This window comes from Lasioglossum baleicum, chromosome 8 (genome assembly GCF_051020765.1).
Source record: "Lasioglossum baleicum chromosome 8, iyLasBale1, whole genome shotgun sequence".
In the NCBI taxonomy this organism is placed as follows: Eukaryota; Metazoa; Arthropoda; class Insecta; order Hymenoptera; family Halictidae; genus Lasioglossum; species Lasioglossum baleicum.
Window position 1 is genome coordinate 14,384,389 of NC_134936.1, and position 16,853 is coordinate 14,401,241.

Consider the following 16,853-nt stretch of genomic DNA (forward strand, 5'->3'; position numbering starts at 1 on the left):
TCGAGATTTCGCTCGAAACGCGAGCCCGTCTCCTCGGGACAGAGGACGGACTGCATTGTCAACGTCGCCGGCTCCCTTTCGCAATCCGCTCGGAACCGCAGGCCGCTCCGACACGATTTTTAAACTGCTAACCGGACGACTTTTTGATCGTAAAGAGGCTACGCGCGGCCTACTGCGATAACAAAGGAACTGATTTTCACTGTCGCCGTCCGGTCAAAGATCGCATCGTTGTAGAATTCGATCGTATTTCATCAACGCCGGCTTGCACAATAGCTCGCGAGCAATTTATCGTGTTGTCAGCAAAAAGGGAGCAACGCGAAGTGCGACGGAGAGGCCCGCAATTTCTGTTATCGCACGGGAAAATAGGAGACAGCAGTATTCGAATTTTGCGTAATGACCGTGAATCATCGGGGAATGGTAGGGGCTCGGGAAAAACGTGAAATCCGGGACAAAGCGATCCGAAGAAGCTGGCTTAGAAATAATACCAGAATCGGCGAAACGCAGCGCTCCGCTTTCCTTCTCTGGGTTAACGTCGAAAGTTCGCTCCCCCTAATCGCTCCCTCGTGCAGCGCAATAATTAAAGAGCGAGCACGATAAGTACTCGAGCCGGGGTTGCGACAGCTCTCCATTATTCAATAGTTTCTGTTGTTCGTTACGTGATTGCTGCACGCACCGAATGCTTTTCATGCATCCGGCGATGCATCTTCTTCGAACGCGTATCATCGGAAAGCGCAATCTTATCCGCGCTGACGACGTTCTCTCGATCGAAGGTGCTTCGGCCCGATAATAATCACGGGAAGGAAAAAGTATCCATCTGCAGCTCGCGTCGAAGCTTTTGTCCCCGAAGGCCTGGTTGATTAATCGGTGACTAAGTGGTTCGTTCTTGCATGCGTAATCTCGAGCCTCTTTGTTTTCCGTTCGGTTGTTCCCGAAGCCGATGCGGCTCGGAGAGTTCCTTCAGCCCCCGAGAAAACCAGACCGTCGCTCCCGAAATCAAAGGGGTGGGTGGCCCGACGACGCTGTCTAGACGCAGACGATGGGAACGACCCTTTCCTCGAAGGACGAAGGGACGGCGCGGCGGCGGCTGGCTCTGACGGGATGATAACGATTCGACGGAGGACGCAGGGCCATTGTAGCGGCTGAAAAATTGAACAATCGAAAATTTTCGCGACGGAACAACCAGAACGGGGAACTCGAAGGAAAGCGGACGACCCGACATGTTCCTTATTAAATAGTTAGAGCTGGCGCGACGAGGCGGACGGTTACTTCCGTCTTGCATAATTCCGCTCGCATTCGATTCCCCGATGAGAGAACTAAAGCCGTCTGCGGCGGGGCGTATTCAAAATGTAGCCTGTCGGAATAAGTTCCTTCGTTCTTTCTTTTCTCGGTTACCCGTTCTTCCTTCTCCGTCTCTCTTTCGGTGAACGGACACTTCTGATTTCCTATGCAGTACATCCTGGGGCACGGAAATAAGAAAATCACAGTCCCGGGGAGCTCTCGGATCTTCCCGACGAGAGCACCGTCGACGCGTGACGCGGCAAGATTTATAGGATCGCTCGGCGAGCGGGTCGCAATCATTTTACCCTTTTCAGCCCGGCGACTGATTGCACCGTACATATTCGGTCCGGTCGATACCGAATAGGGGCTGGGAAACTCTCACGCTCGTAAAATGTTGATTCGCCGTTCGAGAAACACCGTCTCCACCGAGTTTCGACTCGGTGTCGCGATAACGGGGAGACCGCGTTCGATCGGCGTAGATGATCCCAACGATGTCGCTAATCCCGGATACAATTGCTCGCCGAGCCTCATCGCGGTTGGACCGGTCGAAACCGGGCAAAAAGCTCGGACGCGAAAGCGTAAATCGCCTCGCCGAGGAGGATCATCGTTCCGGCACTTTCACCGACGAGAAAACTCGCTTCGAGGAGGTTATGGAATATCCCCTGTATTTTTGTCGCGGCGCGGCGCCTCGGACGATTCTGCCCCGGGAGGGAACTCTCTAAAAGCGGAGTCGTCAAGGGGATCCGTTATCCTCGAGCGACTGACCGACCAACGATTGAACGTCGCGCGGTTGTCTGTTTGCCGGAACTGGCGGCGAGCAGTACGGGTCACGGAAGAAGTTGCAAACAGAACGACTTTCTAGAGGAGATAGAGCCTCTCGAGCTGGCTCCGCGTTGATGCTGGATCAGCGAACGGGAGCCGGCGCGCTACGGAGAGCTTCTAAACCCTCTGGGACTAAAGAGAGAAGTTACTTCTGTCGGGTCTTCGAGTTTCATTTCGAAAACGTTCTTCGCGTTACGAAAGTCTTGCTCAGACAAGCGGAGTCAGCCGAGTGCCTCAAAAGGCAATCCCCGTTGATGTCGCATTCGAGGAAAGATGATTTAGTTGATCGCGCTGGACGAGGACCCAGAGGCGCGGTCTAGCGTAGATAGGCACGCTAACGAGCTAATTGGTAACGGACCGGTAGCAACAGAAGACGGCCTCGTCCCGATCAATGATTTCCTTCATCGAGCGTGTAAACACGAGCGATTAAGAGAAGAAAAGGCAGGCATGCGCGTCATACTTCCATTTGCAGCGATAAATCCGGACCACTGACAAGATCAGCGAGTATCGTTATTATTTTTGGCGGAGCAATATCAGAGACGTGTTCGCGATGACGCGCGGGCGGGTCGCATCAAACGATTCGGCGAGAGGCGAACGCAAATGAGCGATCAACGAATAACGGGGACAGCCGGCAGAGACCGATTACTTTTTCCAATAACGCACGCGATACGTTTGTTCGTTCTATACTGGCGCGCACGTCGTGGCGCCCGACGTTTCCAATCCGTGTTGTTTCGCGTGTCGCCGCATTTGCACATTCACTCTAATCAGCGGCCGTGTTTCCACGTTATCGTTGCGAATTAATTACCTTACATAACCGTGAATTCGCTCTCGGCGGTTTTCCTCGCGACACGACGAGACCGAGCAACGTCGACGATTGTTTTCGACCGGTCGATCGCGTAATCGCTCCCGAATTATTTACAAGTTGACCCAGGCCAAGATCTCCGCCTATCTCCGCGTTATCTCGACGGCGACGAGAGGTCGTCTCGATGCCGATAAGACTGTAATTTCGCGTCTTCGCCGCTGGAAACTGCAAAAAGACGCGTCGCGAAAATAATTAACGGACAATTCGCGAGCGCGGTGAGCGAGAGCCGAGCGCCCGAAGCTCCGGAAGCCGTGTAATTCTGTTAATGCATTTACAGGCGCGTTCCAACCATAAAATTCACGCTGCGTCCTCGCGTGTGCAGAAGTTGACGCTCGTTTCCTCCTCGAGCAACGGAACCCGATGATACTTCGAAGCGACGAGTAGAAAATCACACCTTTCGTTTATCAATTCTCTCCTTGCGGAGGAATTTGCGAAGTTTGCGAACAAGCGTTTACGACGCGAACGGTGGTCGGCGTTATGCTAATGCAACAAATATAGCCCGCATTTAGCATCTTTGATACATTTCCGAGCCGAACGCCTAAGAGAATGCAATTTCGGAGGATCCTTCATCGTCTGACCGCAGCTCCGCGACGTTGACGAGGAATAAATTTCTCCGGCGATGAAACGCGGCGATCGATAGCGATAGAGCCGAGACGAGACGTTGCGCTCCACATTGGCCGCTGCTTAACAGAAGTCGTGTGCATAGAAGCAAATTGGCAGTGCCTCCTCGGTCCCAGTGAATCTCACTCGGATGGTCTCGATCTCGGTTCGCAACGCGCGACATCGTCTCGCGGTCGATCCAGTCTCGGTGAAACGGTCGAGCAGTCGCGGATCGTGATAATTGATAGTCGTTTAGTGACTAATTCTGGGTATCTGTTTGTTGGCCGACTGCCTCGCGGAGCCTTCCACCGCAGCTCTCGCGAGTTTACATTCTGCGCGAGCGGGTCTCGCAATGAGCTCTCTCGGTGCCATTGTCTCCACGAAAGCCTCCTCTCCGTCCTCTCCGCGGCTTTCCCGCCTTATCGTTGAACAAAGGGATCGTTCTCAAAGGAATTCCCAGCCTCGCGACCGAATACTCTCTTCCGTTAAAATGGAACAGCGGTGTGAGGCGCGATCGGGGGCTGCATCAAGGTCGGTGCAATTACGCGCAACCAGTATCAACGAAACAACGACGAGACAACGTAAAAACCCGAATAATTCTTGTTTACTCCGGGCCGGATAACAGCGGCGCCATCGGACTGATGTTTTCCCAGCTGGACCAGCCGGCGCGTTCGCACCGTGCACCGTAACCATGCACCGAGTTGCATCGGAAGAGCATCGGCCCTCTCCCTCAGCCTCCCTCAGCCTCCCGCGACGTCGCCACATGCCCGAGCCTTCGTCAGCCTCCGGCTTTAGCTCGTCGAGTTGATCCCTCGTCGGCTTTCCAATGGCTCTCCGAAACCGCAACGACGGTCCCGTTCGAAATGAAACGCTCCTACCGACTCGCTATCCGCCAAAAAATTAATTAGCTCGCTACCTGTTCGCCTCGCGTCCGAATCGTGTTAATGCACGGTAATTTCGTCGCGTTTCTGGCACGGCCTCTGCCGGGAATCCGACAGCTGGTCAGCTGTTTACTGGATTTAGAGCAACTAATTATACGAGGAAAACTCAGACAGTCCCCGGCGCTAACAAGATTCTCGCGGGCGGATTATCGAGTATTCCAGACTATCGGACGACCCGATTAGAAGCGGTATAAAGGTATGCTCTTTTTGCTCCGTCGCCGGCTGATCGTCTTAAAGTATCCTTGCCGATTGGCTCGACGGTCAGGATATCAGGACCAGAGGTGTTCACCCGAAGCGCGTGTCCCGAGATTCGATGATCTCGATATAACTACGGATTAACACGAACATCTTGACGGTTGTTTAATCGGAGATGTTCGAGCCAGAGATTTTCCCTTAATCCTTGCACCGCTTCCTCTCCGGGCTAGCTCGCACGCTCTCGCTCTCCGTCTTTCCCGAAGGACTTCACCGAGGGTTGAAGTTTTTGCGCATGACACGCGAGTACGATCACCCTCGTGGAGCCCCACAAGCTCTCCCTTCTGTGTACGGACCCTCGACGCACACAGAGGAACGAACGTGTGCCGGCTTACGCCAGCACCAGCGCGGCGCTCTCTCGGTTCTTTATTCAAATTCCACGTCGCGTCGGCTCCGGCGCGGTTCGCGGCTCCGCGAGCGCACGGTCTTTTTCAAAAAAACCTCGGCTAATCGTCGAGCCAGCCTTTCGAGTCCAAGTGTCGCCTAAATCTCGCCCCCCTCGTTGCCAGATCCCACGTGCACCGCTTCGCGAATTCTGTTTTTCTCTTCAGCCCTCGTTTAGTCCGTGTTCCCGTGCGCGCTCGAGCGGTCTTTCGCGATCTCGAGCGTTTCGGCTCTCCGTCCCCGGAACGGGGAGTCCACGGGGGTCGAAAATATGTTCGTGGATAAAGGTGTTGCCCTAAAGTTACTGTCGCGCGTCGTAACGGATCGAGCAACGTCGGTTCGCTTTTAGAAACCGTCCAGTTTCTTTGATCTAATTGAAGAGAGTGGGCAGCCGTCCTCGAAACCCGCCGGATTTTCCACGAAACCGGCCGGTGTTGCATTTCCCGTGGAATTCTCGGTGTTTCCGTTCGGAGGAGCGTGGAGGAGAGCTCTCTGTGCTCGTTGGACTGAACACTGAAACGCTCGGAGGAAAGGCGGCGAGGAAGCCAATCCGGTTCGTCGCTTTCGCCGCGTATGGCGGCGGGCAAAGTTATAAATAATGCCCATCGCCCTCCTGTGCGTATTCACCTTTACATAATGACCGGCGGAAGACGGCCGACGAATTCTCGGATCGGGTGTCGAATGAAAAGACACGGGAAAACCCTTGAAACCCGCCGGACGTCGTAACCGGTCCTACGAAATCGTTCGATACCGTATAATCGTGATTTCGGCTTCGACCGAATGTTAACGATTCTCGAACAATTCGTGCTTCTAGAGGGTCATCGAGTTCGAGCAACCAATGGGGACGCGTTGCCCTCCTGGAATCCGCTTCCGAACATGAGTTTCTCGCGCGACGCTCTACGCCAGTTAATAGACACTGCCACTGACTCATGGAATGAGTAACGTCCAAGAAAATCCGTGATCGTTTCGAGAAGTTTTGAGAGCGCCGTCGCCTCTTTGTGCAACGTGGTTCGAGATGCTGGCGGCGACGAACAAGGAGAAGGAAAGAGTCGTCGATCGTGCAGAGTACGCTCGAGCAGGATGATAATGGTGACGCGTTCCACCTGAAAAGGGCCGAGCCGGAGAGCAAAGTTCGTTCTCCTGATAAAGACATCTCTCGTGAAGCGGTAGCCGAGCATGATTCGTCGCGCGCCTAAGATCGACGATAGCGGCGGTCAAATCGTTCCAGTTTTCTTTCCCCCGAGACCGGGTCTCGAAAATGTCGGCGATCCTGTTACAGTGCGTCGGCCACTGCTTCCACAGAAGGAGAACGCGCGCAGGTTCGTGATCGCGGTTGGTTCCCGACCAGCTAGCTTCTATCTAGACCGACTTTTCACCTCTCCAGGGGCCCACGCGCGTTAAGATTCGCCGAGTCTACGAATCTGCCTCGTCCCACGCCACCGGAAACCGATTAACCCCTTGCCATTAAATCTTTTTTTCCACCCACGATCACCGAAACCTTTTTGTTTCCTTTTTTCCTCCCATGATAGCACACGGTAGAGATAATTGCAATGTGTCTGGAACTCCCGTAAACTTCGAGAACCGCTGACTCAATTTTCTGCCCATTCACGGCCACGTCGAACGTCGGTTCGCTGAAAAAGACTCGGCGGATCGAAGTTCTGTTTGCGATCGGTAACCGCTGACCTAATTTTCTCTCTGTTGCAGGTATGCACTGCCTAGGCGCGGTGATAGGAGGCATTCCCAGCCCGAATGGGGTTGGCGGTCGGGGTGGCATTCTCAGCGTGTTCCGAGCCCTTGGAGTCCTTGTTTCCGAAGGGAGGATTCAGGGCCCTCCACGTGGTTACAAAGAGGGCCCACACTGTGCGGCGCCCATGCAGGCGGCTTCCAACGATCATGTGTGCGAGGAAGATAATTATTTGGTAAGCGAATCATTCTCACTGTACTCTTGCACTCTAAAGCGACTTGAAAGAGGGACATCGCCGAGTAGATTCACGATATCCCCTTAAAGGACCAGTCGAGTGCAAAGTGTAAAGAATCGGGACAAGGTGAACTAACGTCAGCATGTTTTCGTCTGTCCAGTGCAATCGATACCTTCTACTGGTACGAGAGATCGCCGATCGTACAGCGATCGGCTCGTATTTGTGCATCGAAGTGATGCTGTGCAGCGACTGTCCGTGCGGTTTGGCTAAAGCGAGGAACAAGAATCCGATCAGCACCGTGCCGTCCTTATCAATCGCACCATGGCAACACGCGTCGGAGATGCTGCTGGAGTACTGGTGTATCTGCGTCGTTCCCAGCAAGTGAGTGGCGCAACCAGACCTCTGGTCTTCCTTTCTCTCTCTCTCCCTCTGCTGTTCCCTCGATAGCGCACGCCTCTAACTCACTCGTACAAAAAAACAATAGGAGTCCAGAGACGATGAACTTTTACGGACTGTACCAAGCGGTTCGTTCCCGGCTTCACTTCAGTCAAGTCGCAGCCTGGTGGTCCCGAAGCAACGGTGCTGAGCCGAGCTACATCACGACTAGGGTGGTTCCGTACAACGAGGAGAACCTGAGGAAGTTCCGCGAGACTCCTGTCGAGCATACCTTCCCTCTGGCTGGCAGCGGCGATGGAAATTCGATAAAGGTAGGTGGACGGCACTGTCAGATAGACTCGGTAGCAGAGAGATAGATTTTTCAACTCGAGGCTTGCTACCCTGCCGGAGATCCTGTAAGCGCCGCCTGAACAGTTTCTTGTAACGTGTCCCTTCTTTATACTTCTTTGAAGAAGCAAAACTTTGAACTGATTTTTCTCGAAGCTTGCGATCTACTAGCGGAAAGGAGAGTCTCTCGAAAAAACAGAAACTAGAAGTCTTCGTCGACGGACGCGGACGTCGCGCTAGCTCGTCCGAGAGCGACAGCCGAGGTCAATGTTCCTCGAACCGCCCATGTAATCCGCACGGTGGTTCACTGCCGTTCACGTACTCCGAGTACCATCCACGGTTCTATTCTGGTGGTCGAGGACACCAAACGAATGCCTACTTTTAACCAGCGGATGAGTCACACCGAGTGGCCAACGGTGTCCCGGTCGAGCGTACTCTCGTCGCGCGGAGGTTAATGAAGCTGAAGAGGATTTCTCGTGTGAATTTTAGGTCACCGTGTGGGCACTGCCGAGGATGGAGGAGGTGCCGGTTCTCACCTGCCCGTTGCATCCGATCAAAGAGAAAGACGAAGAGGGTGTCGCCAGAGCTCTGACGCCCACCAAGGCGATCCCGGTCCCCAGCGCTTCCCAGAACCCCGAGGGCCTCGTACTGCCTGGTAATCAAATACATTAGAGCCCCGACGAACTTTTATCGGTCGCAATCCTCTGACGCGATGCTATCTTCACTTGTCTTGCCTATGAAAATTCGCTGAGCCAGTATCTCGCTTAGATTTCGTAACCGTTCTCCTTTTCCGTATCTAACTACGCACAGCTGCGCAGGTTCCAGCTTGTTTCAATACAGTTCTCGCTGTCGAGATTTTCAGATGCAAGACGTATCCTTTTCGAAGGAATGTCCCGGCGTTTCGCAAGCGTTGCAGAACTAGCTTTATTGTTTCGGCAATGACTTCCCTCGACGAAGAGGTACCTCGGATCACCGTGCCCTGGGCGTTTTAGTTGGCTGCAACGTTTGGGCGACAGGACGTTTGTTCGAAAAGGCCACGGGTTCTTGAAGAATGTGACGAAACGAGTCTGTTTTTCTTGGGCAGCTCTGATGGACGATAGAATGCAGACATCCTGCGACAAGCTGGGTAAACATCACTGCCGTTGCGAGGAGGAGGACGCTTCGCCGCCCTCGCCATCGATTCCCAGACCCAACGGCGAGAGGAAGCGACGACGATCGTTGCCTTGCGGCCCAACCGACGTCACCATGGTGACGGTGCAGCCGATGCCACTGCCGTCGGTGCAAGAGTCGATAACGCAAGAGACCAAGGACAGTCAGAGCTCCAGCTATCCGAAATGCTCGACCGAGATCTCGAACAACCGCGGCAAAGCTGTCCAGGGACAGAGCTGCAAGCTGGAGGAGAACGGCGTCAGGAATCGCAACAACCTGAACGCTGATAACCTGGAGCGTTGCTTCAAGTCCCAGCTGAGCATCGAGGATCGCGACGGGAACGTGGAGAAGCGGTACAAGAGGTCGCTCGAGGATCCGGAGCCAGCGAAACAGAGCAATCTGAAGGAAAAGCAGTGCAATCTAGAGAAGGACGCGCAAGGCAGCGGCAAGAAGACGATGAAAGACGCGGAGAGCAAGCCGCCGGAGAAGAACGGGCTGTTCGAGAACCTGATACCGTTCAACTCCTCCTTGCCATGGTCCTTCGTCGAGTCCTGGAACAACAGCACCGCGAACAGCAAGTGCGCATTCCAGAGCTTGCGCGGGAACAAGGACAATTACAACTTCAACGATTCCGTGAGAACCTGCAAGACGGCGGTGTCGAAGGACTCGAATATAGTCTTCCCTCCGTTCAGATATCCAAGTCCGTTCCACGAGTCAAATCCTGGACCGTCGACGAATAATCGGCTGAAGCAGGAGTCCTTGAACTCGATGTGCATGGTGCATCAGAGCTGCACCAAGCCGTCGAACAAGGTGTCCGCAGCGATGTGTAGTGGACAGGAGATGCCGGAGTCTGGCTTGGACAGAGCCGCTAACAACAAGACCAGGTCTGGGAAAGATCTGAGCCAGTTAATGTCGAAGCTGACATTCCCGGAGGAGAAGGAGAAGGCGAAGGAGGAAGGTGGGTTCCTGGAATGGTTCGCCAAGGTGCCTGGAAGGGTGCTGGGCGTTGCGCCGAGCAGCGGCTACGTAGAGAACAAGGTGAAGACCACGAACCTGAAGAGCCAGGAGCACGGGGCCGAGGTGAAGTTCAAGAACTGCAATCTGGAGCTGAGTCAGCGGGAGTTCGACGAGGTACTGGCGGTGCTACGGGCCAGGACACCCTCTAGCCGTAAGAGGACCAGCGTGAAGACGGTCAGGAGGAGGGAAAGATCGGAGAAGTCGGTCGAGGACGGTTCCGACAAGAAGTACGTGAATCTGGAGAACGGAGAATGCTCGACGAACAACATTGTGATCCGGGGCAAGGCCTGCGAGGGCTGCAGCCACAAACTGTGTCGGAAGAACGACCAGCAAGCTCTGGAGAAGACTCACATCGGCGAGATCTATGGCAATAAGAATATCTATAATCCCTCGCAGAAGCAGGAGAAGCTGAACGGCGGGTCCTCCGAGGACCTGTCGACCCTGAAGTGCACCAACACCGAGAAACGGTCGAACGAGCCGGTGGACTGTCTGCAGAACGTGTCGAACAAAGCGGACATACTATTGGGAGCAATTTTACGAACCAGTAAGGAACGAAGGAACCTGCCAGAGGTTTCGAGCGGGACCAAGCTGAGGTCTGCGTCGTCGACGGTCACGAAGGAGACGGAGAACGCCGTTCGGGGCATGGTGGACGCCGAGAGAACGTGCCTGGAACCGAGGACCGTTACGCTGGAGGACGAGAAGTCGCTGCACGTCGCTCTGAACAAGAAGTTCAACCGGATCCGGCAGCTGTTCAAGAAGGAGCAGGACAAGAAGGTGATGGCGGAGAACGGCTGTCAAGAATCGGAGCAGCCCGCGGCCTATCAGCGCCTGACGTTCTCCTACAACAACGTGCAACCGTGTTTGCACGATCCAAAGAGCTCGAGGGACACCAAGGCGAAGCGGCGGATCGACTTCGCGAAACTCGAGGAGATAGAGAGGATGAGTGAGGCGTGCACCGATCCTTCAGAGCTTAGTACAAATGGCGCACATCAAAACTCGAGAACCTATAGTACAAATTACAAGGAGGAGAGCTGCGCCGGATGCGACGATCCGGCCACGGTCATGTGGCAGAACAGACTGTACAGTACAAACCAGGAGGATAGCACGGCGAGCGAGCAGAGGGAGGAGGACGATAAGGTTGTCCCGAAGCTGGCCAAGGACGCCAAGTCACGGAGCAACGCGAAGGACAACACGGCGATCCTGGAGGAGGACGAAACCCTCGACAGGGTAGTACCCACTGCCATCGAGCAAGAGAGATTCCGGAGATCTCTCGAAAACGCGGCTTCGATGGTGTTCCATAGCAGGACCGGCCTGCCGCTCACATCTAGCCCGGCACCCTTGAGGAGGGGCAGCTGTTGCTTCGACTATGACAGTAGCTTGAACTCGGTGTCGTCCAAGAGAAGGTACCATTCTATTACAAGCTCGTATCAATAGTTTGAAGCGAACATATCTTATACCGAGCGTCTCTCGTTTCAGCGCACTGTTCGAGCTGAACACCCCGCCGAGTCCAGGCGCAGTCTCTTTGGAGGAGACCGACAGGGAGGCCGAGAATGCTGGCGAAGGCGAGGAGACACCGAAAAGGCGGTCCACGTCTCGCAGCAGACCGCAGAGTCACGCTCTCCTAGGCAGCTTCGAGGAATCCGCCTTGAACGGAAGACTCGAACCTGTGTCGACGGTTCACGGTTTCACGGCGGAGCTGGGCGCGAGCGGTTCCTTCTGCCCGAAACATCGAAAGCTTTCGGTCACCGTGTTCTTTTACACACTCGGTGACAATGATAAAGTTTCTACACCCTATCTCGTACGTATTCATGATCCTTATTCTTCTTTTCTCCTCCTCGTTTGTTCTATCGTTCTACTTGATTTTGTAAATTGATATTTTTTATCCTCTTTTTTTTCTACTTACTACCGATTTTCCACGAGGATCGCGCTGCCGTATTACATAGAAAGGACGTATCTACCATACAGCCTTTTCTTTTCGTTTATGACCCGAAAGTCATTTTTCTACGAATCCTGTTCGAAATAAAACGGCAGCGTGTTCCGCGTTGAGTTATGTATTTTAGTATGTGTGACCCGAACGACGATCTGAATAGACACTTGTTCCTTTTTGCATAGGCACATATTAATTTGGGCAAAAAGGGCTACCAAGTACCAAGGAGCGGTACTATTCAAGTAACGCTTCTGAATCCCTTGGGTACAGTCGTTAAGATGTTCGTAGTACTATACGACCTTTCTGATATGCCGCCACGATCTCATACTTTTTTACGCCAGAGAACACTGCGGGACAAAACGCTACGCTACCTCGTTCATCTTAGGTGCGTACACAACAAAACATCTAATTGTGCCCGTACCGTCCTCTGAACTTTGAAATTTTAATTAGCTGCGGTGGAGGTGCACGCCTCTCTCCTCTTCGATTAAAGTTTTAAAGGTTTCACGACCAGTGTTCCTAGTAGATGACGCGGCTACCGACAGCGACGCTCATCAAATCACGAATACTCTGCTGCTCGAAACGAGAATTTAACCCTTTGCACTCGAATCGCATTTAAATAAACCAGTCATTTCCGTAAATAACAAAGAAATGCGTTCGAGTTGCTGGCAAATGATTCGAGGGAAATCTCCGACTGCAAAGTGTTAAGTTGAGAATGTATTCGCACTCGGTAGCCCGCGATAGTTGGCTCCTCTTTCCTTGTGTCGTCGCTGTTGCTCTTTGTCCGCTGTCCGTTTCTGTCGCTGACTCACAACTAACCCTCCTTTCTTGGCTCTCTTCAGTTTCTTTAATGTTCCTGGCAAAGTTTCTGTATGCGATATGTGTGCGCCTGTGGGTGTGTGCGGCCGCAGGGTTATTCCCGCAATATTAAATTGGACCGTTTTCTTTTCAGATTCATGTCCGGCAAGTCAGGCCGAATTTACTTGCACACGGACATCCGTATGATCATTTGTCGGAAGTCCGACGTTGACACGGCGTCGGACTTCGGGTCAGAGCCACCAAAGGAACTCCGAAGCTACATCCACGGCCCTACCAATCCGAAATTTTCGCCAAGGTGCTGAGCCATGTGGCTCTTTCCATGGGGTTGCTGCCAGTCGCTCCGCTCGCCTAGCCCTCTTTACGCAGAGGTTTAAATTCAAATGGATCTTTTCGTGGGAGACGTGCATTGCTCAGGTCGGAGAAAGGCTAGCCACCAACGATCTCTGATCGATAGACTTCGGATCATTTTATGCATTCGCAATAATACGTTCTATTGTTTCGAAATCAATATGGAACAACAGCGTTTCGTGCAAGTCAGAGTGCAATTCTTGAAATTTTTATTTGAATTCTGTACCCGAAAGAGTTTAGTTTTGTAGTTTCCTCGCATAAACGTTCGAGGTTTCGAAGAGATCGTTAGGAAAACAAATGTTGTATCTTTTTTGGACTTTGAGAGAAATACGAGCCTTTATTCCGGAGTCGGTTGTGGAAAGGATTGTACGAGAAATCTTTCGTGAAATTTGGCAGATGGTTTTTTCGAACACTGCGTACCTTTCTTCGCGGGAACATGTGCGAGGACTTTTTGAGAGATTGTTGTTTGCGGAGAAAGGATTGTAATTTGAGGGTTGGACGTTTTTGGAAAGAAATGTTTCAAAAGAGGCGCTGTTTTCTCTAAAGAGTGAGAGAGATGCTTGAAATGCGAGGAAGGCATGCTAAGGGGAACATTGTAGTTGTTTCGTATAAGAGCCGCTTGCTTACTATTTAGTCGCGGTTTAATTGTTTATTTTCGTTCGTTTAGAGATAATTTAATTTATAGCGCGAAAGACATATGTGTCGTCGGCTTGCGATCGCCTCTTCCAATTCGGTTTCACCGTTCGTGTATTGATGAAACATTATTTTCGGTTGTTTTTCTCTCGTGGTTTTCGCAGTGAATCGTTACGTTTGGATTCTAACCTCGATCGAGTTTCCGTTGTCTTTCAAAAATTCAAACGTTGCCAGCTGCCAGGCCCACGGACCCTGGATCGCAAGCTAGATCTCCTTGGAAGGCCATCTTCTCGATATATTGTTGTAAATAGAAGTCACGTATAAAATCGAGTAAGAATTCTTTTTTAACGGGATGATACCGTCGTGTGTGTGTGTGTAGCACCCATATGTTTAGAAAGAGAAGCAAGAGACGAAGGGAAGAAGGAAGGGAGAAGGTAAGCAGAAGTATAAGTAAGCGGTACGAGCATAGAAAACGTCAAAAATCGGGTCTCTCGTTGACATCGAACGTCATCCTCTCAAGCTATTGTACAAATGACGAAGAGAAACGAAAGAAGAGAAAAATGTGATCTAGGAAAAACGTTTAAAATGTAATTTAAAAAATAGATGCCATTTATCGATTCGTTGATATTTTCGGATGAAAAAAAGCGAAAGACGATCAAAGACGTCGTTTATTTTATTAATAAAAAAGATAAAGAGAGAAACGAAAAGCAGGAAGAAGAAGACGAAGAAGAAGAAGAGCAGATCGATGAACTCTTTCGCGTGGAACGTAGTTTGCGATCAACGAGTGGCTGGATTACGCGACTTTTTCTCCTCGATGATAAAAAAAAAGCGAAAAAAAACGATACAAGATGAAGAAAAATCATTATTTACACGTATAAAAAAAAAAAGAACACAATTTTGTGTCCGTAGCACTGTGATGAATATTTTGATAGACTATAAAGAGTAATTATTATGAAAAGTATCTATTTGAAGTAGCGAGTATGTCCTAGAATGTAAATAATTAATAATTGTACTAATGTCGTACGAGGAATGTAACCGAGCGTAATTTACTAACCGTAATTACACACACCTTTCGCAGATTCACGAGGGCGCTCATTATTGTCACCGTAAACCGAACGACAGTGCGTTTCCCTTTATTTTTCTACGCGCGTTCAAAACGAACTTTAACTGTGGTGCATCCACTTTCGAGGATCGACGATCGAGCACCACCTGGACCGTGCACACTCTTGTCCACGATTTAACAGACAACTCCGTGCAATCAACAGCAACCTCGGAACTTGAAGTGAACGGGGTTCGGGTGGTGATTCGATGTCTGTGATCCGCTTCGAGCGAAACGAACGTGAAGGCGCGATTCGTGATCTGCCTGGAGGATTTGTCTTTCGACGAGAAACATTGACGAAACACGACAAAATCGCATGATTAGGCTGACGAACATCTTGCTAGACGATCGAGGTCAATTCTGCCAGATCCACGGAGTTCAAGATCGATTTCACGGGTCGACGAGAACCAGATCATTCAAATAGATAAATCTTTTCTTTGTGGCGCGTGTATTGTACGGCAGGGAAAATCGTAGAGTGTGTAATCACTGCCATGCTGTATATACATACGTTGTAGCGTAGGTGGACCGTTCGCTAACGATTCGAGGGGATTTTAGCAATAGTCTTTCGCCTGATCGAGATCCCATTGACCAGAGACGGGAAGCCTAGAGCGGCGTACGTGCGAGAGAAATTTGTCGAAACCGTCGGGTTGCTTTCGATCAGATTGCAAAACGTAGCTTCTCTTTTTCCTATTTAACGCGCGAACACTTTCAACGCTGGATAGAAACCGTCAACGAAATTTTTCGCTCGCTCGCGAGACTATTTGAAGCGTGTACACACACATAGAGGGACATACATGCATACACATACTGTGAAACTGTTCGTAGCCGATATTTTTCCAGTCTCAACGTCGAACGACGGTTGCTTTGATGGCTTTAAATTCTCCGCGTCACGCGTGCTATTTTAACCTGTTAACCGAGTGTTTCTTTAATCAGGAAAACCCATCGACCAGCGAGAAAACTGGTTTCACGATGAAGTTCGATTGAACAATTTTCTGGGGCGCGAACCAGCTGGAAATTGAATAATAATCGTTGGATATATGTATATGTATGGGAGAATCATCCGTCGCCGGTTAGCAGATTAATTAGTCACAGAGGCGAGAGGACGGAGCAACGCTTTCGTGCAACTGATTCTGGCGTACCTTTTTGGGGAAATCGCGGATACTGCGAGAGGAGAACGATATTGTATTTTTGGAATCCTACTGTCGAGGGACGTCTCGTACCACGAAACCGTAGAAACGCGCACTAAGAACATTACTGTAATTATTATTCATTGTGATAAAGACTTTTATCGGAATATAGAGATCCGGAAATTGTGTTTCCTTGTTGTCGCAAAAGAAAACGAAGGGTGCCAAACTCGGGGACGGAAGGAAAGGGCTAGAAGGAACGGCTCAACCAGCGAACGTATCTGAATATCTTGTTCGCGGCTTCGTGTGGTGTTCTACTTTTCGTTGAATTTATTTTAAAGCAATTTTATTCCTGTGATTTGAAACGTTTTAATTTCGGTTTTTAATTCGTAGCACGTTCGACGGCGTTTCGGGAAGCTGAAAGAAAGTAGAGAGAGAATATAATTTTTGTTTTTTATTCGGTGCACCGCTACCGCCTAATGGATTTTATTTCGTATTGATTGGCCATGTTCTGATTTGTACAGTCATTCGATCGCCGATTGACTCGCCGGACAATTCGGATTCTACTTGTCAGTGCTAGTTGGTAGAGCGTTGCGTTGAGTCACCTGAGCACACCGATGAACGCCAGGCATTGTACATAGGGTAGTATTATTTTATAAACGAAAATTCATTGTTACTGCTAAGACGTACTTTTTATTATTCAGCGAGCGAAGCGTGACCGATAAGAGAGTGAGCGAAAGAGAGAGAGAGAGAGTGTGAGAGAAAGAAAGATTTGTGTCCAGAGATTCACTTATGGTACGTATGGCCAAACGTAATAAAAGTACAGCAATGCATTACAAACACCACCGTCTGCGATTCATTGGCTCCTTACTAGGCTGCGGATGATAATGTAGAATAAACGTATAATATCCGCAGTATAATCCTTACCAATCGCGATCGAGTGTTTCGTTTCAGAGATG

At 50.9% G+C, this 16,853-nt stretch overlaps 1 protein-coding gene across 3 annotated transcripts in view; it reads left to right on the top strand.

The window, feature by feature from the left end:
- The window catches only part of Atos (atos homolog atossa), a 33,928-nt gene extending 17,192 nt beyond the window's left edge, over positions 1-16,736 (top strand). Inside the window, exons 2-10 of one of the 3 annotated variants that reach the window (XM_076428746.1) lie at positions 5,954-6,458; positions 6,844-7,058; positions 7,219-7,439; positions 7,543-7,765; positions 8,271-8,436; positions 8,866-11,350; positions 11,424-11,745; positions 12,060-12,259; positions 12,824-16,736. In XM_076428746.1, the coding sequence (XP_076284861.1) occupies positions 6,398-6,458; positions 6,844-7,058; positions 7,219-7,439; positions 7,543-7,765; positions 8,271-8,436; positions 8,866-11,350; positions 11,424-11,745; positions 12,060-12,259; positions 12,824-12,992 (4,062 nt within the window). In that variant the 5' untranslated portion in view covers positions 5,954-6,397 and the 3' untranslated portion in view covers positions 12,993-16,736. The remainder of the gene's footprint in view (positions 1-5,953; positions 6,459-6,843; positions 7,059-7,218; positions 7,440-7,542; positions 7,766-8,270; positions 8,437-8,865; positions 11,351-11,423; positions 11,746-12,059; positions 12,260-12,823) is intronic. The other 2 variants (XM_076428748.1, XM_076428747.1) reach the window with 2 other exon arrangements.
- Positions 16,737-16,853: the final 117 nt, after the last annotated feature.